Genomic DNA, 20,338 nt, shown 5'->3' on the forward strand with positions numbered 1-20,338 from the left:
CCTGGAGGCGATTGTGTGGTGGTGAGAAGCACTTGCAGTAGATGCATTGGCTGCTTTAGATACCTGCAAACACAGATGACACAAAACCATGACACTACTGTGGATTATTATCCTAAATGACTAGATAAGAAGCAACAACACTCGTCTCAACTCCCACCGAAGTTATAAGCTGAATCTTTCCACATATGAGTAGCACGTGGCTTACTATTGAAATCTGCCATTTATAAACAAGTCTGCATTCCCCTCTTAATAGTACTTTCACTTTTTGGCCATGTTGTCTTATTATTACTCCGTGGTCGTTGTTATTGTCACTTCTTATCTAATAATTGGCTACAGTAAAATATAAAACCCTAGCTTGACAGTCCCTGTCAACAATAAGACTGGATCAGATTGGGATGAGGATGGTAAGGTCTGAGATTGCAGGTCCAGCAAAGGGATGGGAGGTCTCTAAGGCTCCCCTAGTGGAGTATGACTGAATCCATGTATGTGGCTGTCCAACCACCTCCTCTGCCCGCAGCAGTACAGCAACAAACGGCACTGGAGGTAATGGATGCTTTCAGTTTTTCTCGCGGTTATTGAATCATCCCCCTACCCACTTCCCCCCCCCCCCCCCCCAGCGAATGTGTTGAGGATGAAACCCCCGAGCGGTATCTTCGTGTCGGTTTTTCTCTTCGCTGCTGAGATGGTCGCAGCCCTGTATCTGAGCAGCACTTACAGATCTGCTGGGGACAGGATCTGGCAGGGACTCACGCTTGTCTTCGCCCTGGTGCCATCAATTCTGGTCCAGTTCACTCTAACCTTCGTCCACCGGGATGTGAGCAGGGATAGACCCCTGGTGTTGTTCCTTCATCTGCTACAGCTGGGACCATTCGTCAGGTAGGCACCTTTCTCAATCTTTTGGAGATGAACGATATTTGCTCCCGCTTGGGGCCAGGAATCAGTCGCCTCTGTGAGTGTCAGTGATGTGACTCGGAGATCGTTTATAATAGAGGGAAACGTATGTAAAAAGAGGGAGTCACCCGGGTTCCGTTTCTGTAGATAACAATATGAATGACAAACATTTGGTGAATTAAGAACATCCAGCGTCTTCTTATAGGAGGCGTGAGCAAAATTGAAACATACGAGGTGAATACTGTATACATGCACACAGGGGAGCTTTCTGTGGGCCTGAGCTTGTAGGACCATAGATAATTGCTGCATTAAATTATTTTGATTTTCAAACACAATTCATGTAGGTTAAATGACGTTACCGACTAGATTCTTGAGTGGATTGTGTACTAATTTCTCTGAATTAAAGTTTGCATTAAACCTTTTAGGAAGAAAATCGTCTTCGGGTAAAATTATTATAACAGCAAAATCACCAAGTACCTATTTGTGAAATAATTTCCCACTGTTCACCCTTCATCACTGTAACTAGACCTGGTGAATCGGAAACTGCAACTTGAACATTAATACATAAATGCAAAGTGTATTCTGCACAATGAGACATGTTCCAAACTGACCCACCGCCACAATAAAACTTGAAACTCGATACAGAAATTCGACTTTCTCCTTGTAATCATTGGCCTTAAATGTTAGCCTTAGAATTCAGAATTAGTTATATTTTTTCCATATTCAGAGGATAGACGGCTTTCCCGCTACACTCAGCTTTTCAGGAATCATCCATTATGGAGCTCAGCAGCAACGCCTTTGTCCTTATAGAGGAATTAGCTGCTAAACGTGATACAGTTCAAACGTTATTATAAGATCATCTTATCACGTATATGAATATATTTATTAGAAAAATATTAATAATATTACTAAATAGCAATAGCCATTTCTATAACAGGCCACAGGAGATGCGGCTAGTCGGGGGGGGGGGGGGGTCGAAATGAAACAGCAATGCAAAATAATCATATTTCACGTAGTAATCTTTAAAATATTTCTGAATTTGCAAAATTGTATTTTTCTCTTCTGTTAACCGACAACCCGTGCATGTTGTGCAGGCAGCCATCGCTGTGTGTTTATCCAGGCGTGTCTAAGCATGCAGTTCCTTTCATTCTCTCACTGAGCTGCTTGTGTCGTAATGGATGCTGACAGAACAGTTGAATTACCATTGATCTTTATTAAACTTTTACTATGTCCAATGCAGCAGCAGTAGATCGAGGCTGATGATGGCTAGGTGATGGTGAGCAGATAGTGTGAATGTCATTCATCCATATTGGGAAAGTATAGTGTAGTGCGACATGTACAGTCCTTTTATCTCCGTTCTATCTTTTAAAATAAATAAATATATAAATTATTTCATCAAGGGTCATTCGCCAGTTCAAATACTCAGTAGCAGGGCATAATGGTTAAACAATAAAATACCGGACAAAATAATTGGATTGCAATATCTATCAATAGATTAAGTATTGCATATAGTTTGCATTTCCTAATACTATCCCCATCACACTTTGATGAGAATCCCCCTTTCACCAGGAGCCAGAATCTCCAGTTCACCAGGAGCAATGCAGTGGGAGGCCTACATTTAAAATTCTCTTGAAATGTTTATTTGTCAACAAAAAAGATTGTAAACAATTTTACAACACCAAGTTATAGTCCAGCAATTTTATTTTAAATTCACAAGCTTTCGGAGGCTTCCTCCTTCGTCAGGTGAACGATGTGAAAATGAAATCCTCGAAATGAAATCGCATTTATAATTCACAGAACAATGCTTGGTGATTACAGACAGTTTTTTCAACTGCCGGGCAGTTGAAAAAACTGTCTGTAATCACCGAGCATTGTTCTGTGAATTATAAATGCGATTTCATTTCGAGGATTTCATTTTCACATCGTTCACCTGACGAAGGAGGAAGCCTCCGAAAGCTTGTGAATTTAAAATAAAATTGCTGGACTATAACTTGGTGTTGTAAAATTGTTTACAATTGTCAACCCCAGTCCATCACCGGCATCTCCACATCATAACAAAAAAGATAGAAGACACTGAGTAAGGGTAATGCAGGATGAAGAAGATGCAGTAATTCAGTCTGGTGGGAAGAAGACCTCACCACTGTCAATCGTGAGTGTGTGCTGGCAGATTTGTATGTGACGGAGAACAGGGGAAATGTCCCTGTAGGTTTGTGAAAGTACTGCGAGTGAACATATGCCTGTTTTTATACAGACTGTGACCATATGATGAAATTATTGAAAGAATTCATGATGGATAAAGATGAACTGAAAACTGTTGGGAAACTTTAAACTTAGTTCATGAGAACTAGATCTAAGTCAGCTGGCACAAAAATCAGACAGTCAATAATAGTCATTCTTCTTTTAAAAACAGTTGATGAATTTATGTTAATGCTATTGTTAATATTAAATTAAAATAATGTTTAATACTGAATACAGGCAGTGGGCTTCACATGAGCAATGGCATAAAGATTTAATAATTTAAAAAAACAAATGTGTGCACAAGCAAAGTGCTACTAATGTTCTTATTTTGAAATTGTTTTACATTTTTTTAAAATCCAAGATTGAATGAACTGAAGGAACATCTATAAATAACTATAGGGGTGATTCCACAATCCCATGTTTCCATTGGGGAACTGCACTTGGCCGGAGAATTGGGGCTATAATGGTATAGGTTTATTTTTGACCCTGGAGATCATAGAATCACCTCTTATTTCATTACAGTGCTCACATGCACATGGTAATTTAATTTAAAAACTTTTTTTAAAACTTTAAACTCACACTTTTTTTAAGCTGGTACACAGGCAGCAACCAAGAGAAGTAGAATAAGATGGTACAAGCCAGCTATGAAATGGCAGCAATGTGCAGGAAGGCACCAGTCCTGTTCTTGAGGCAGCAGTCACGTTCTTCCCTACTTGTCAGTTCAGAAGTGTTTATGGAGTATAGGGGGCAGTCTTCAGAGTCAGCAGAAACAAGGATCTTGGAAAATAGATAAGGCAGGGCACTGGTAAGTGCTGATAAAATTACTGCGATCACAAGCAGAGGGGGAGGAGTGAAAAGGTTTGTGGCAGTCTGCTGGAAAAACCACCCTTTTACAGAGTCAGTTTGTCAGCAGGGAAATGGGTTATACTTCAGAACTCAGTATCACAGTGATTATTTAGCAGCTGAGGCTTGGAATGATTAGTTCCTGCCAGCTTCCTCACAGTATGAATTAGAACAGATTTTGCATCATAAATTGATGCATCAATTTAACAGAGCTTCAAGATAGGAACATAGGAACATGGACCATTCAGCCCCTCGAGCCTGTTCCGCCATTCAATGAGATCATGGCTGATCTGTATCCTAACTCCATCCACCGCTTTGGTTTCATATCCCTTAATACCCTTGGCTAGCAAAAATCTATCAATCTCAGATTTAAAATGATTAATTAAGCTAGCATCTATTGCTTTTTGTGGGAGAGAGTAAACACTTTACCACCCTTTGCATGAAGAAATGTTTCCTAACTTCTCTCCTGAATGACCTGACTCTGAGTTTAAGGTTATGTCCCCTTGTCCTAAACTCCCCCACCAGTAGAAAATGTTTCTCTCTATCTACCCTATCAATTTCTTTCAAAATCCTAAAAACCTCAATCAAATCACCCCTTTACCTTCTCTCTTCCAGGGAATGCAAGCCTAGTTTCTGTAATCTCTCCTCATAATCTAACCCTTGGAGACCTGGTAACATTCTGGTGAATCTGCACTGCACTTCTTACCAAGACCAATATATCCTTTCTAGGGTGCGGTGCCCAGAACTGTACACAGCACTCCAGATATGGTCTAACCAGAGCTTCATATAGCTGTAGCAAAACTTCCTCCCCATTATATTCTAGCCCTCTAGTTATAAAGGCTAACATTCCATTAGCCGTTTTGATAAATTTTTGGACCTGACTGCTACATTTTAGCGATCTGTGTACATGGACCCCTAAATCTCTTTGGACCTCCACTGTTCCTGGTTTTTTACCATTTTAAAAATACTCGGATCTATCCTTTTTTGGTCCAAAATGGATGACGTCACACTTACCTGGGTTGAAATCTATCTGCCACAGTTTTGCCCACTCACTTAATCTATCAATGTCTCTTTGTAATTTTATGTTTCCGTCTACAGTACTATGCCACCAAACTTTGTGTCATCGGCAAACTTGGATATATGGCTCTCTGGTGTGTTAACTAAGTCATGAATTAATATAGTGAATAGTTGAGGCCTCAGCACAGATCTTTATGGGACACCATTAGTCACTTCCTTCCAATTTGACTACATACCCATTATCCCTATTCTCTGTCTTCTACAGCCTAACCAATCTCCTAACCAGATGCTCTATTCATGATCCTTTCTGTTTAATATTTTCAGGTGTCTTGAAGCATTTTGCATCTACCTAAATGTTGGTAAAGTTGAAGAACCTTATGTCAGTATCACACGAAAGAAACAGATGCGAAAAAATGACTACTCCGAAGAGATTGAGAAGGAAGTGGGTCAAGCTGAAGGCAAAATGTTCACACACAGAGCTGCTTTTAACCGGACTTCAGTGATTCAGGCTTTCCTAGGCTCTGCACCCCAACTTACCCTCCAGCTGTATGTTAGTGTAAAGGAACAGATTGTAACTCCTGGTAGAGGTACGTATTGTTTGTAATGCAGGAATTGCACATTTAGTTAAAGTTACTTAAGGAAGTGGAGCAGATGTCACCCTTACATCTGTGGGATATGGGCTTGAATTCACTCTAGATTGATTGGAAGATCTATTATTAGGTCAGATGTTCCTGTTATACTCAGGGATCAGTATCCCTGCTGTTGAATCTGCTGCTGCATTTTTCTTTTATACTATTATTGAAACAAATCTTTTAGCTATAATCTATCATTGTCAAAGAATTTCTCTGGTCATCAGGGATATCAACATCATAAATGTGTTCAAAAGAATCAAAACAATTCTTCTGCCACTATTCACATGACTGGAATAATCTCCTGAGAACACAGTAAAATTTTCGTAAAGCATATACCTAAATAGAAATATTTTACACTTAAGTTGTGTTTGGAATGACTGAAAAATGTAAGTTTATATGGTGACTACCTCACAGTGACAGAAGTGTGCAAGTGCATATTCTCTCATTGAGAAATCTAGCAGCAGGGCAGAAGCCTATTGTACAGGATACCACCAAAGTTAAAAGAGCGGGAGAAGAATTAGTAAATGAAGAAATATACCTCCAGTTAGAATATTATAGTGAATTTTCCTGTTTCCATGCCTGGTAACTTAGGGGTGGAATGGGTGATCAGGAATTGGAAAATCAGGAGCCGATCAATATAGTTGGATCTGCGTCACTTTTGTGCTGAGCATGATAGTCCACCAACCTTTCAAGCTGGCCTAAAGTGCTGTCACCCAAAGTGTTTGAAAGCTTCATTTAAGTATGATAATTCATTTTACATCCGCTTAGGAAGGAATTGTGCAGGACATTCCTTTTGTCCATCTGGAATGGGCATAAAGGATGTTTTGCAGGGCAAATTTTCTGTTTTGAGAGAGAAACTGGTGCATTAATGGAGCCCCATTTCCAAATGCATGTTTAGAGGTGCGCTAAGAAATGCAGGAAAGGTGGGTTGCCCTCTTTGCCATCCCAGGACATCCCCCGCTCAGACAAAATGTACAGGCTGCTTGGCAAAAGGGAACTGTCAGGATATGTATAGTCTCCAATATTCAGCGGACCTGGAGGCAGATGAGGGAGAAGGTTAGTAACCTCAGGAAGTCTGCCAAGGTAAGACTAGCCTGCATTGTACATATCAAATGGATGGGAAAAGTACACTGGCTACTAACAGTTTCCTCTCACCATTTTACAGGCTGACTGAGGCTGCTTGCTCAACCCTCACAAAATATTTATTTCCAAAGTTCACATTTACTGGAGCAGAGCATACTGCTACGTTGCCTAACCATTTGGAAAGGTGACCCCCACAAAATAACCTCACCATGCAACTAGTCTCATGACACATGTTTATTTACTCATGCACAAGCTGGGATGCAGGGTGCCCACTAGTATGTGCTCTTCAAACTACCAGCATCTCAGCACTACTTCTCTGCTTACAGGAGACACCTGAATCAGGGAAGACCTTCTTCGTGAATATGAACAGGCCATGCTGGACATGGCAATAGCTGTGAGTCATAACAGTAACTTGCTTGCATTTATGCAGTGCCGTTAACGTGGAAAACCTTTCCAAGGGTCTTCATGGCCATGTGAAGAAAATGGACACTGAGCTGAAGAAGGAGATTAGGGTGGGTGACCGAAAACTTAGTGAAAGAGGTGGATTTTAAGGAGAGTCTTAAAGGAGGAGGGGGAGTTGGAGAAACAGAGGGGTTTAGGGATGGAATTTGACAAAGTGTGACCTAGGCGGCTAAAGGTAAGGTCATATATGCTGGGATAGAGGAGGTAGATGCACAAGAAGTCAGAGTCAGAGGAACATAAAGTTCAGGGGGGAGGGGTTGTAGGGCGAGAGGAGGTTACAGAGATCGTTCGCGATGCTATGGAGGGATTTTAACAGAAGGATGAGAATTTTAAATCTGTGCTATTGTGGGACTGGAAGCCAATGTAGATCACCAAGGACAGGGTGATGGATGAGTAGAACTTGGTACAGGATAGTAAACAGGTAGCAGAGTTTTGGGTGAGCTGCGATAGCCAAAATTCTTAGGCAAGAACCTCCAAAGCACTGAAAATAACAGAGTACAAATCTAACAGTGAATTATCAGCAATAGAGACTGCTCTGCGGCAAAATAGGCACGCATGTGAATGTGAAAGAGCTGGAAGTTTGTCTTACTTTTTTTCCTGTGGCCTTAGTCAAGCTGTACCAGGTTGTGAGGAAACTCTTGTGGCATGCATACCTTGCACATATGTTTTATATAGGCAAATGTTGGATAATCTTCCTTATCTGCTCCCAGTTCCTGGGTACTTTGGTGACTGAGTTGGCCCTTTTTGTCGTCCATTCCCATGTAGTGCATCAGCTCTTTTGCGAGTAGGATGGCCTCCTGCCATAAAAACGCTGTACTGCTCAAATGACCACAGATGTGTTACAAGGCATTAAGGCCGTTGTAACAATATCCTTGACATCTGTAGTTGCAGGGCCGCCTACAGATCCAGCACAAGGAGGCAGTGGATCACCTCCATCCCTAGACGAAGATAGTGACACCCAACAGCCATCCACACCACTTCCTCCTCCCACTGAAGAAACACTTAGAAGGTACACATGGTTAGGAACCAATGGGAAGCACAGGGATAAACCAAATTGAATACACCCATCCCACACGCTGAAAGAGTTAGTACAAATTCCATGAGTGATATTGTAATTTGTCCTTGCTTTTGATATGAGGCAGATTCAAATAGTTGGGGAGAAGTATATTGTATTCATGATGTTTGATGAATGGCTGGGGTCAATGGAGGCACTATTTTATTTGGCACGATGTACAAATGCAGATAACTGTTGTACTTTGGATATTTGAGACACTTAACTAAATGTGACCAGTTCATTGCGCATACAATTCTTGTGACCCCTAGTTTGGGTCATCATTTGCCACTGATTGTTATTGCCTGTCTTCATGGCAAGACCCCTTTGGAAGGCAAGGACTGTAAGATGCAGCAGGCAACAATAATTTTGGACACCTTGGCCAGCTGTGCTGCAGGCAATCTCTGACCCTGCGCTTCCTCCTCCAGAACCAGCAGTTAGAGAAAGATGGCCATCTGCATACCCAGACATTCTATTTAGGCAGTACTGAATTAAAGCTTCCTTGGCTAATAACCAAAAATAACAAACAGGGTGCAGCTTTAAGAAAGTGTGAATAGCTGCAGTAGTGAAGTCCAAAGGCATCATGAAATAAACAATGAAACCACTGGTCAATGTGCAACAACTTGATGCAACTACCAAGCATACTCCCCTTTAAGGACAGGAACAAACTTGGCCCACCTTATATGAGTATTGAGCACCAGCAACATCATTCAGGAGCTGAGTCCATATATGAGCAAGGACCTCATTAACATTTTTTTAGGCCTTAACAAGCCTAGCACATGTCTGGTGCAGAGCAGAGGCATTTCTGGTAAAGGAGATTGTGGCAAAACTGGAGCTGAAGAAGTTGTATAGGCATCTGGTTTAGAGAATAGTCTGTAGAGAACAGAATGACTGACAGGAATATTCCCTGGAATTTAGAAGATTAAGGGATGATTTGATTGAAGTTTTCAAGATATTAATGGGAACTGACAGGGTAGATAGAGAGAAATTATTTCCACTGGTTGGGGAGTCTAGGTCTAGGGAACATAGCCTAAAAATTAGAGCCAGGACTTTCAGGAGTGAAGTTAGGAAACACTTCCACACACAAAGGGTGTTGGAAGTGTGGAACTCTCTTCCACAAACAGCAGTTGATGCTAGCTCAATTGTTAATTTTAAATTTGAGACTGATCGATTTTTGTTAACCAAAAGTATTAAGGGATATGGGGCTAAGGCGGGTATATGGAGTTAGGTCACGGATCAGCCATGATCGCATTGAATGGCAGAACAGGCTCGAGGGACTAAATGGCCTACTTTTGTTCCTATGTTCCTAGAAATAGAAAGTGTGGAGGTAAGCCTCTAAATAGCAAGAAACTGCTGAAAATGATCAGTAATGGTTGGAGCTCAGGTGTGGACTCTCTCAGGCTGGCACTATTATTGTGGAAAGACTGAGAGATTAAATCTGAAACAGGAGCCCCAGTGCAATGAGGAGGCTGGGTTGTACCAGGATGGTTGTATCAGGGTCTTAGTAACAATAAAACCTGGTGCATGCATAATATGATTTGCTTGTAGTACTATAAAAGCTGCATTGCTCTGGCACCAGGAGCCTCTGTTGGCAATCACTTGAGTGCTGGTGCAGCACAACATGAAATAACAAATGATATTTGTTTAAAATATTATTTTGAGCAAACGTAAATTCTCTTAATGTAAATTGCCAGTTGTTTACACAGTTTGTTTTACTGAGAATTAGGTAGAAAGATTACAGGAGACCCAACCTAACCTCATCTACAGTACTTCTTTGCACACTTTTCCAAATCAAGCAATTTATCCAGATTGCATTGCACTGTGTACTGATGAGGGCTTCTATTGCAACTTCTGCCAGATGATGCGTTGCACTTATATAGTGCTTTTAACACAACAAAGCATCCCAAAGCACTTCACGGAGAGAAACTAAACATTGAGCAGGAGTTTGGGAGGAGGATTAGGGGAGGTAGCTGAAAACACTGCTGAAGAGGTAGATTTTGAGGATACTTTTGAGAATGAGGAGAAATGTGGCAAGGAGTAGGAATTTAGGAAGGGAGTTCCATAGTGTGGGGTGTGATGACTGAAGGTTCTGCTATTGATGCTGGAACAGAGGGAGGGAGGATATGCACAAAAAACAAGAGTCAGAAGAGAAAAAGGGCGCAAACTGGGACTTAGAGCTGGAGGTTGCAGAGGTAGGAGGGGAGAGGCCATGAAGGAATTAATAAACAAGCATGAGAAATCAATGCGGATGGGAACCCAGTAGATGCTGATGAGGATAAGGGTGATAGGTAAGCAAAACTTATTGTCAGATAGGATACAAATGGTGGAATTATTGATGAGTTGGAGATTGTGTAAGGTTGAGCTAGGGAGACCAGCAAGGAGAGCATTAGAGAATTCAGCCTGGAGATGAAAAATGCATGGATGAGAATTTCAGAACTGGTAGAGTTGGTTAGGGTAGGGTCGGGTAGGGGCAAAGGCAAGTAATGCTGAAGAGATGGAAATAAGCTCTTTTGGTGATGGACCAAATGTGAGGTATGAAGTGCAGCTCAGGGTCAAAAGTACAACAAAGTTGCACACTGTTGGACTCAGCCTGAGCAAGTAACAAGAAGAGAGGCTAAGATGTGAAGTTTCTGTTGAGTGCTAAAAAGGATGATAAATTGGAGAAATGTCTATCTCAACCTTGACTTGATGTCAGGCAGTAAATTTGAGGATGGTGGTGGAGAAGTAAAACTAGGAATCATCAATGTACATATGACAGCTCCTGGGTTGGCAGCTCCATACAGAGCTCCTCCTTTTCAACTCTATGGCCATCCATGACCATCCTTTACCTGCACCACCACCACCACCAGCCCCCCCACCCCCACCCCAAGTCTCCTTTCCTCCACTGTTTAAGATCCTTGCCCCTAATAGTGAGTACATCTTAGTTCAATCTACAAGTTCAAGTTACATTAAAGTTACCCATGCAGTGCGCATTGCCCATCCCCTGACCCAGCTTGATTTGTCTTTTTACCTGTTCTCTTTTCAATGGCTAGGACTCTGCTCACATTTGATTTCTCGGACTTCTCTGCCATCAGGACTGCACTGCTCTGCTGGACTACACCGTATGCTTTGGCTGTCATGACTCAGGTCTGCCACTCAATCTCGTCAAGTTTAAGGTAACTTGTTCCAGTCTACAGTGCTCATCGCCCATCTGCTGTTACCTGTTGAGTTTCAGGACCATACTTAAGTGCACTGCTGGCTTCTCAGCTTTACTCTACTGGATCCAGGACAGAAATCCGCATTCTCTGAGCCGATTCCCGTCTCTTCTGGGCTTTAATATGATCTCCACTTTCGACGCCGCTTTCTATTGAGATTGTATTCTCTGCTGGACTGCTTTCATTCCAGTACTTGGTCTACTACTGCGGGCTCAGTTTTCTGCTGCTGCGCTGGGACTTTTCAGTCTACGTTGAGCTAGCTTTGGTCTGTTTCTGGTGGTTCCCATCCTGTCTCCATCCGCCTCTTGCTCCATTTATCCCATTCCCACAAACTGCTGACTACCTAACTCTCCTTCTGAGCTCCCATGCTAAATGGTTATTTCTCTTCAGGTACGGGCTCTCTCTTCCTATCACCTTCATCGCGCCTCTCCTCGAAAAACCCAGCCTCAACCTCTCCCTCCTTGCAAACTGCCACCCCATCTCAAACCTTTTTCTCTCCAATCAGGTTTCCATCCCTACCACAGCACCAAAACGGCCATAACCAAAGTCATAAATAACATCCTCTATGACCATGACCGTGGTGCACTATCCCTCCTCGTCCTTCTCGACGTCTGTGTAGCTTTTGACACAATCGACCGCATCATCCTCTTTCAACATATCCCCTCCAGTTCAGTGGGCCTTCTCAGTGGGCCTGCCCTATTTCATCCACTCTTACTTATCCAATTATAGCCAGAACATCTCCAGAAATGGATTCTCTTCCTCCCCACACCATTCCCTCTGCAGTCCCTCAAGGATTTATGCTTGGTCCCCTCCTTTTCCTTATCCACATGCAGCCTCCTGGTAACATCATCCGCAGACATGGGGCCAACTTCTGTAGGTACACTAATGAAACCAGGTCTAGCTCTCCACCACCTTTCTCGACCCTTGCATTGCCTCTGTGTTACCAAACTGCATGTTTGATATCCAGTCTTGGCTGAGCTGCAATTTCCTCCAGTTAAACATTTGGAAGACCAAAGCCATCATCTTCAAACTCCCTACCGTGGCTAATTGTTCCAACCCCCTACCTGGCTATTGTTTCCAGCTGAACCAAACTGTTTGCAACCTCAGTGTCCCATTTGACCCCAAGCTGAGCTTCCAACCCCATATGCTGTCCATAAAAAAACCACCTACTTCCACCTCTGTAACATCACCCGCTTCTCTCCTGCCTCCACCCATTTGCTGCTGAAATCCTAATCTATGCCTTTTTCACATCCAGACATGACTATCTCAATGCTATCATAGTCAGACTCCCGCCCTCCACTTTCTGTAAACTGCAGCTTATCCAAAATTCTGCTGCCCATATCCTATCCCCATCAGGTCCTGTCACCTTGTTCTTGCTGACCTACATTGGCTCCCAGTACCCCAACACCTCCAATTTAAAATGATCATCCTTGTGTTTACATCTTTTTATGGTCTTGCCCCTCCCTAAGTCTGTAACCTCTTCCAGCCCTACAACGCAACCCTGTCCAAATTCTCCATTCCTCCGACTCTGGCCTCTTGTGTAACCCCCTTTCACTTTGCCCCACCATTGGCGGCCGGGCCTTCAATTGCTGAGGCTCTGGAATAGCCAGCCTAAACCCCTCCACCTCTCCCTCCTCTTTTAAGACTCTTCTTAAAACCTACCTCTTTGACCAAATTTCATCTATTTATTTCTGATTATGCTTCTGTGAAGTGTGTTTCTATGTTAAAGGCACAATATAATTGCAAATTGTTGTTGAAGCTGATTCTTTGCTTATGGATGATATTGCTGAGAGGCAGCATTTATGTGAGGAACAGAAGGATGCCAAGGATGGAACCTTTGGGCAAGCCTGAGGTCATCATGTGAGCTTGGGAGGAGAATCCATTGAGGGAGTTGTGCTGGCTGCATTCAGATAGGTCGGAATTTAACCACAATGCAGCTGTGCCCTTGCAGGAGGAACAGTGGAGGAGGATGGAGGGATCAACCCTGTCAAAAGCCACAATAATGTCAAGGACAAAGAGGAAGAGATGAAGCAACATGGTTGCAGTTGCAAAGGATATCAGGGCAATCTCGTTGCTGTGGGCAAGGTGGAAGCCAGACTGAAATGATTCATACAGAGTTATTGGAAATGTGAGCGTGAGGTTAGGTGACAACGATGTGTTTGGAAACTTTAGAAAGCAATGGGAGGTTAAACACTGAGGTCAAGAAATCAACTCTTCCCTTCATATTCTTTAGTACACAGTTAGAGCAATGTTTTATATTTATACACAAACTGAGCTCTGTGTGTTATGACGAGAACATTATTGTAGAGGTTTTTTTTATCCAATGTATTTTGAGATCCATTTATTTCAGCTTACACTCACACTTCCAAACTATGGCCATCTCAAAGCTACAGACACCCTATCAGTTTCAAGGTGGTAGAGATTGCTATGTGTTTCAGGCATATTACATACCAATTTAGCAGTGGGGCAGCCTACGCCCAATCTGTGCAGGCGTCAGGCTCATTTCTAAATTCATGTGGCCCAAGTGACCAGTGTCAGCTGCTCACAACAAATATGTAGGTGAGACCCAATTCTTGGCAATCCTCGGGCCTCTTGGTTTGGGCATGCACTGCATTCACAGCGTTGAGTCTGGGCCCGAAACCTTGCCTTTTGAAAATAAATATACACAGTATCCATTGCATTTCATTTATCAATACACTCTGTTAATTCCTAAAGAACTCTGTTAAATTTGTCAGACATGGCTTGACCATTACAACTCCAGTTTGTCCACCCATCTACACTACTGTACCATTCAATGCCACCGCTCGCTTGGTCACCAAATTCTCTGACTGGGCTATATTTTAATGTGTTTATATGAAAATTGATTGTTGTGATCTTTGCAGCTTTGTGTTTCATTTTAACACTACATTCTTATATAAAAAATCTACGAGTCCTGTTTCATTTTCAGGAGTACTGATGGTCATTTCCCTGCTTACCATTGTGTACGGAGCCTTGCGGTGCAATATCCTCGCTATCAAAATCAAGTATGATGAATATGAGGTTCACGTGAAGCCTGCGGCCTACATCTGCATATTTCTGTGGAGGAGCTTTGAGATTGCCACAAGAGTTGTTGTTTTGGTCCTTTTCAGCTCTGTGATGCAGATATGGATCCTTCCTGTGGTCCTCCTGAACTTATTTACCTTCTTTTTCTATCCATGGATATTATTCTGGAACAGTAAATCACCTTTCCCTGAGAACATAGAAAAAACATTTACCAGAGTAGGTACAACAATAGTATTGTGTTGCCTTACATTTCTTTATGCTGGCATTAATATGTTCTGTTGGTCAGCAGTTCAACTCAAGCTAAACGATCCTGATTTAATTAATAAATCCCAGAATTGGTACAGACTAGCTGTGTACTACATGGTAAGATTCATTGAAAATGCTGTTCTTATTCTGTTATGGTACATCTACAAAACTGATGTGTATAACTATATATGTGCTCCTTTGTTGGTCATGCAGTTGATAATCGGATATTGCATTGCAATATTTTTTATGCTTGTGTTTTACCAGTTCTGCCACCCATGTAAAAAGCTTTTCACCTCCAGTATTTCTGAAGGATTATTAGATTGCTTTGCTTGTTTTATATGCCAATGTCACAAATCCTCTGAAACTGTAGAAAAGGCTGGCTTGGAACCAAACAATGCCAGTGACCATGAACAGGGCACTCAACCCATCAGTAAGTCTCAGGATTAGAAGAACATTCAAAGTGCAATAGTCGATGCACAGATGGTCTTTTTTTTTGTCCGTATCCATTTTGTTTGGACATAGTTCTCACTATAAGTTATAAGCTTGTCTTCAGATGAGCTCTGCAGCTTATAATTCCCATGAAAGGTGATTGTGTTGCAATGTTTAAGGTTCTAACTGCTATTAATTTCAGTGAGACATGACAGTAAACTTTACAAAGGCAAGCTCCCAGCATGAAGTCTCACCTACAAGGAGGACATTGCAGGAAATTGCAGGAGTACTTTGCACGATTTTTCATCCATTAATATTAATGGACCCGAAATAGTCGGGAATATGCACTCCCAGTGAGTGAAAGTTACCCTATAGAATCATCGAAAGGTTACAACATAGAAGGAGGCCATTCGGCCCATCAAGTCCGTGCTAATCCAGCTAGTCCCGCTCCCCCGCCCTATCCCCATGGCTCTGCAAATTTTTTCCTTTCAAGTACTTATCCAGTTCCCTTTTGAAGGCCACGTTTGAATCTGCCTCCACCATCCTCCCGGCAGTGCATTCCCGATCACCACAAGACTAATCCTATATGAAGTGCAACTTCCACCTGCTGCTATTAGCTCATTTGCTTTTTATTGTATAGATCCTTGAGTGTCCATAGATAAAATGGAACTGGAGCTGAATGGCAAACAGAATTGAATAAAACCACTTCTCTGCACACCCAGCCAATTTGGATAAATTAGAGCAAATGCAAATTTTCCCAATTTGTATTTGTGATCATTTTACAAAATGCAGTTTTTATGGTTTCTTTCGTTTGCCTAAAAACTATTTGTAATAACAGTGATGTTATATTAGTACATTTATATGATAATCCTCTTTCAGAAGTTTTAACCTTTATTTTAAGTGATTAAAATAGTGAGCAGAGGAATATTAAACATAGAAACATAGAAAATAGGAGCAAGAGTAGGCCATTCGGCCCTTCGGGCCTGCTCTGCCATTCAAAATGATCATGGCTGATTGTCTAACTCAGTACCCTGTTCCCGCTTTTTCTCCATATCCCTTGATCCCTTTAGCATTAAGAAATATATCTATCTCCTTCTTGAATACATCTAATGACTTGGCCTCCACTGCCTTCTGTGGTAGAGAATTCCACAGGTTCACCACCCTCTGAGTGAAGAAATTTCTCCTCATCTTGGTTCTAAATGGCGTACCCCGTATCCTGAGACTATGACCCCTGGTTCTGAACTCCCCAGCCATCGGGAACATCCTCCCTGCAGCTAGTCTGTCTAGTCCTGTTAAAATTTTATATGTTTCGATGAGATCACCTCTCATTCTTCTAAACTCTACTGAATATAGGCCTAGTCGACCCAATCTCTCCTCATAAGTCAGTCCTGCCATCCCAGGAATCAGTCTAGTAAACCTTCGTTGCACTCCCTCCATGGCAAGGACATCCTTCCTCAGATAAGGAGACCAAAACTGCACACAATACTCCAGATGTGGTCGCACCAAGGCCCTGTATGAATGCAGTGAGACATCCCTGCTCCTGTACTCAAATCCTCTTGCAATGTAGGCCAACATACCATTCGCCTTCCTAATTGCTTGCTGCACCTGAATGCTCGCTTTCAGCGACTGGTGTACAAGGACACCCAGGTCTCGTTGCACCTCCCATTTTCCCAATCTATCACCATTCAGACAATAATCTGCCTTTCTGTTTTTACAACCAAAGTGGATAACTTCACATTTATCCACGTTATACTGCATCTGCCATATTCTTGCCCACTCACCCAACTTGTCTAAATCACATTGGAGCCTCTTTGCATCCTCCTCACAGCTCACATTCCATCCCAGCTTTCTGTCGTCTGCAAACTTGGAAATGTTACATTTAATTCCCTCATCCAAGTCATTGATATATATTGTCAATAGCTGGGGCCCAAGCACTGATCCCTGTGGTACCCCACTAATCACTGCCTGCCACCCGGAAAAAGACCCGTTTATTCCTACTCTCTGTTTCCTGTCTGTCAACCAATTCTCAATCCATGCCAGTATATTCCCCCCAATCCCATGTGTTTAATTTTGTGTGGGACCTTATCAAAAGCCTTCTGAAAATCCAAATACACCACATCCACTGGTTCTCCCCTATCTATTCTACTAGTTACCTCCTCAAAAAACTCCAGTAGATACAAACAAACATAATATTGTAAATAGTAATTCCTAGACTGTTGTACCCCAGCTGAATTTCCTGCAAAAGTTGCTACATAGTGTAAGTTTTGGTGCAATAAAGCCAGCATGATTTGGGAATGATCATTATGTCATATTTTCTAATATTTGAACATCAGAATTCAAATCACAGACAAATTGATATTTCTTATCCACAAACAAAGCCATTGAAAATAACCAGAGCTATAAGCTTGAAAAATTTGGGCCTGGATATTAAATCAAAACCGGGAAGAGAGCGGGGGTGGAGGATTTTTGGATGGGAAAACTGGAAATAAGGGTCTCCCACATGTCGTGACCATTTTGACAGTAGGATGTCTTTGAAATTTTTTCAACAGTGTCGGCATGCTATCCAATGTAAAGGACATCACAGCTAAGCCCAATCCTATCTTTATCTGTCATCCATGCATGCACACTTCCAGCAGGAGTCACTGTTTAACAGTCAGGTGTTGGAACTTGGCTGATTCTTTCTCTTTTCCAAAGCCCAGGGCACTGAGGCTGATTGTGGTATCCACACTGTCACCCCAACTGAGAACCCCTAACAGTGCAGTTTGCATTCTGGTTTGACATAAGAATACACTGGGCTAGATTTACATTTTAATGACCAGCGTGCAAAGCATTGCCTGGGCAGAGCTGGGTTCCCTGCACCGAAAAGCAGTGGATCATGGCCCCAGAGAGGGGGCTGCTTTCAATTTTTAAAAAAATGACCCCCTCCAATCTTTGGGAATTCACAGCCCAGGTGGGCCCACTTTTCTTGGTTTTAGTGCCAATACTATGCCAGGTCCTGACTGAGGGCTGAAGAATGGGAACTCTCAACTTCACCCCCTGCCTTGCCCCCATACATCGATGACCTTGCAGGGGTGGGTGGAGGCATAGTCTTTATTCTCATCATACAGCTACACAGCTTGTTTGGGGAAAATCCATGACAGTGCAGGTTGTACACAGTCTATTGGAAGGAAAATGCTTAATGGGCTGAATTGCCTTTTCAAATTCTAACACTATGTTGATGAACCACCTACAACTGCTATAGTATGTGAATGAATAGGAAAAGTAGAACTTATTAAATTGTTCACTGTAGTTTTAGATGTAAAAAATACCTCAGACAGTCAATAGATATTTACTGTTAAAGATTAATGAACCGAGTGTACTTGTTTTGCAAAGTGAATCACGGTTATCTGGTTCCTTGATAGCAACAGCTGAATAGAAGAAGGCTTTTGAGACTTATAATGCACTAGGGCCTGTTTAGCATACTCATTGAAATACGTGCTAAACCTGGCAAAATTCTTCAAAGTCCATGCAAGCACGGTTTAAAAAAATGAAAGATTTTGTAACTTCAGTATATGCTGGTCAGTAGGACAGAAAATACAGTTAATTAATGTGTAAATTAAGCATATACAATTCTTTGGGATATTTTACAGAAAATAATTGACAGCATCATAACTTAAGATTCTTCATCCAACTTGAGGATTTCTGTGGTAAGTTGTTTGGTTTCCCTGCATATCTATCTGCTTTGTGTGTGAGAGAGAAATTAGAAAATAGCCAGCACTTACGCCACATGCAAAACATCTAACATGAACGTTAAGAACAACACCAGTGTGGCAACCTAATAGCCCAATAGTTGAGCGTTTGACAGGTTATCAAATATTCTTGGGTTCAACTTGCCTGTCACTATCAGATTGTGTCTCTTGAACTGGGTTTTATAAGTCAGAAAGCTGGGTGAAATGCCTCGTCACTCTGGTACAAGGAAAAATTGACACAAACAGGCTATCATCTGAGGCCAGTAATGTGTTAACAAGTTAGAATAAATCACATGAATCAATATTGAAAGAAAAAAGGTTGTAAACTTTTGCACATTCATTTCAATAATACTGTAATTATCAAGAAAATGATATATAATTTCAAGCGACTAAAATCTTTATTGGAATGAGTGCATAATGTACTCATTACTTCAAGACTAAGGCACCTTAACTTGGACTGGGTGTTGATGAGATGCATGGATCCAACATATCCATAAAAAAATTGAGAAAATATACTATTTCAAACGCAAAAAAAATTCTTGTAAATATTTGCAATGGGAAGAATAGTCGTGAATACTGAATAAAGTTTGTATATATTAATAGTCATTTTTTTAAGTATAATGTCTTGTGTTTCCAGTGGAATTGAAAACAATTGCTTCATTTTATGGATATTTGACAATTGTAGACATAATGTAAAATAAATGGATGCATAGAAACAGCAATTTTGTATTTTACGGTGCATTATTTGTATATATTTTATGTAAGAATAAATTGGGTACTTAAATCCTGCAGCACCATACTAATTTCCCCCACTCACCCCCCCCAATAGATGGTAAGCTCCCAATCAGAGGTGTTACTACTGCCGGGAATTCACCAGATTGTTCAAGTTAGACAGTAGAGTCAGCTTACTTGACCACATTGTTTGAAGATAAACAAATCATGAGTCCAGAGTAACAAGCATTGACTTGTAAATTTTTGCACCTTCTATACCACACATTTATGAATCAAATCCTTTTATTAACATGCACACTAGAATTGCAACTGGAGTCACTCCCTGAACATTAAGGAACCATGCCATTCTGTAAAATTCCAGCTGTTCTCTGCTGAACTCAATACATTGTTCTGTGTTGACGTAAAGGGCCTGTTAACCGACCCATGTACTGTCACTTGGTGCTTGAAAGGAGTCAATGGCACAATATTTTAATGCTATTGTTCTCTTTACAGCAACTGGTAGGTCAGCACTGATTGTGAACCAGCTGCAGTTGTAAATAGAACAGGTACAAGTCCAACGTTGTGTCCTTTGATAGCCAAGACTCATGAGGCGTCGCTCCTCTCTGAAATCATAGTAGCTGTATCCAGGTGCTAGATTCTACTGCAAAGCTAATTTGTTGACACCATGCTGTGTCTCCAATACCTTCTGTGCTCCACCTCTGCTGACTCTTGCATCGACTGCTCTACCATCTCAAATCTAGTCCGTGGACT

General features: G+C 41.7%; 1 protein-coding gene across 1 annotated transcript; it reads left to right on the plus strand.

The window, feature by feature from the left end:
- Positions 1-433: 433 nt before the first annotated feature.
- xk (X-linked Kx blood group (McLeod syndrome)) lies at positions 434-19,571 on the plus strand. The gene is made up of 3 exons (XM_067992851.1): positions 434-876; positions 5,314-5,576; positions 14,359-19,571. The coding sequence occupies exons 1-3, from the start codon at positions 551-553 to the stop codon at positions 15,144-15,146; spliced, it is 1,377 nt and encodes a 458-aa protein (XP_067848952.1). The 5' UTR covers positions 434-550; the 3' UTR covers positions 15,147-19,571.
- Positions 19,572-20,338: the final 767 nt, after the last annotated feature.

This window comes from Heptranchias perlo, chromosome 11 (assembly GCF_035084215.1).
Source record: "Heptranchias perlo isolate sHepPer1 chromosome 11, sHepPer1.hap1, whole genome shotgun sequence".
Lineage (NCBI taxonomy): Eukaryota > Metazoa > Chordata > Chondrichthyes > Hexanchiformes > Hexanchidae > Heptranchias > Heptranchias perlo.

What these genes read in the sequence shown, in the direction of transcription:
- xk (XM_067992851.1), top strand. Translation starts at nt 551, where the DNA reads ATGCTTTCAGTTTTTCTCGCGGTTATTGAATCATCCCCCTACCCACTT. An exon ending in CAGCTGGGACCATTCGTCAG is followed by an intron (nt 877 to 5,313) that starts GTAGGCACCTTT and finishes TAATATTTTCAG; the next exon opens with GTGTCTTGAAGCATTTTGCA. An exon ending in GATTGTAACTCCTGGTAGAG is followed by an intron (nt 5,577 to 14,358) that starts GTACGTATTGTT and finishes TTTCATTTTCAG; the next exon opens with GAGTACTGATGGTCATTTCC.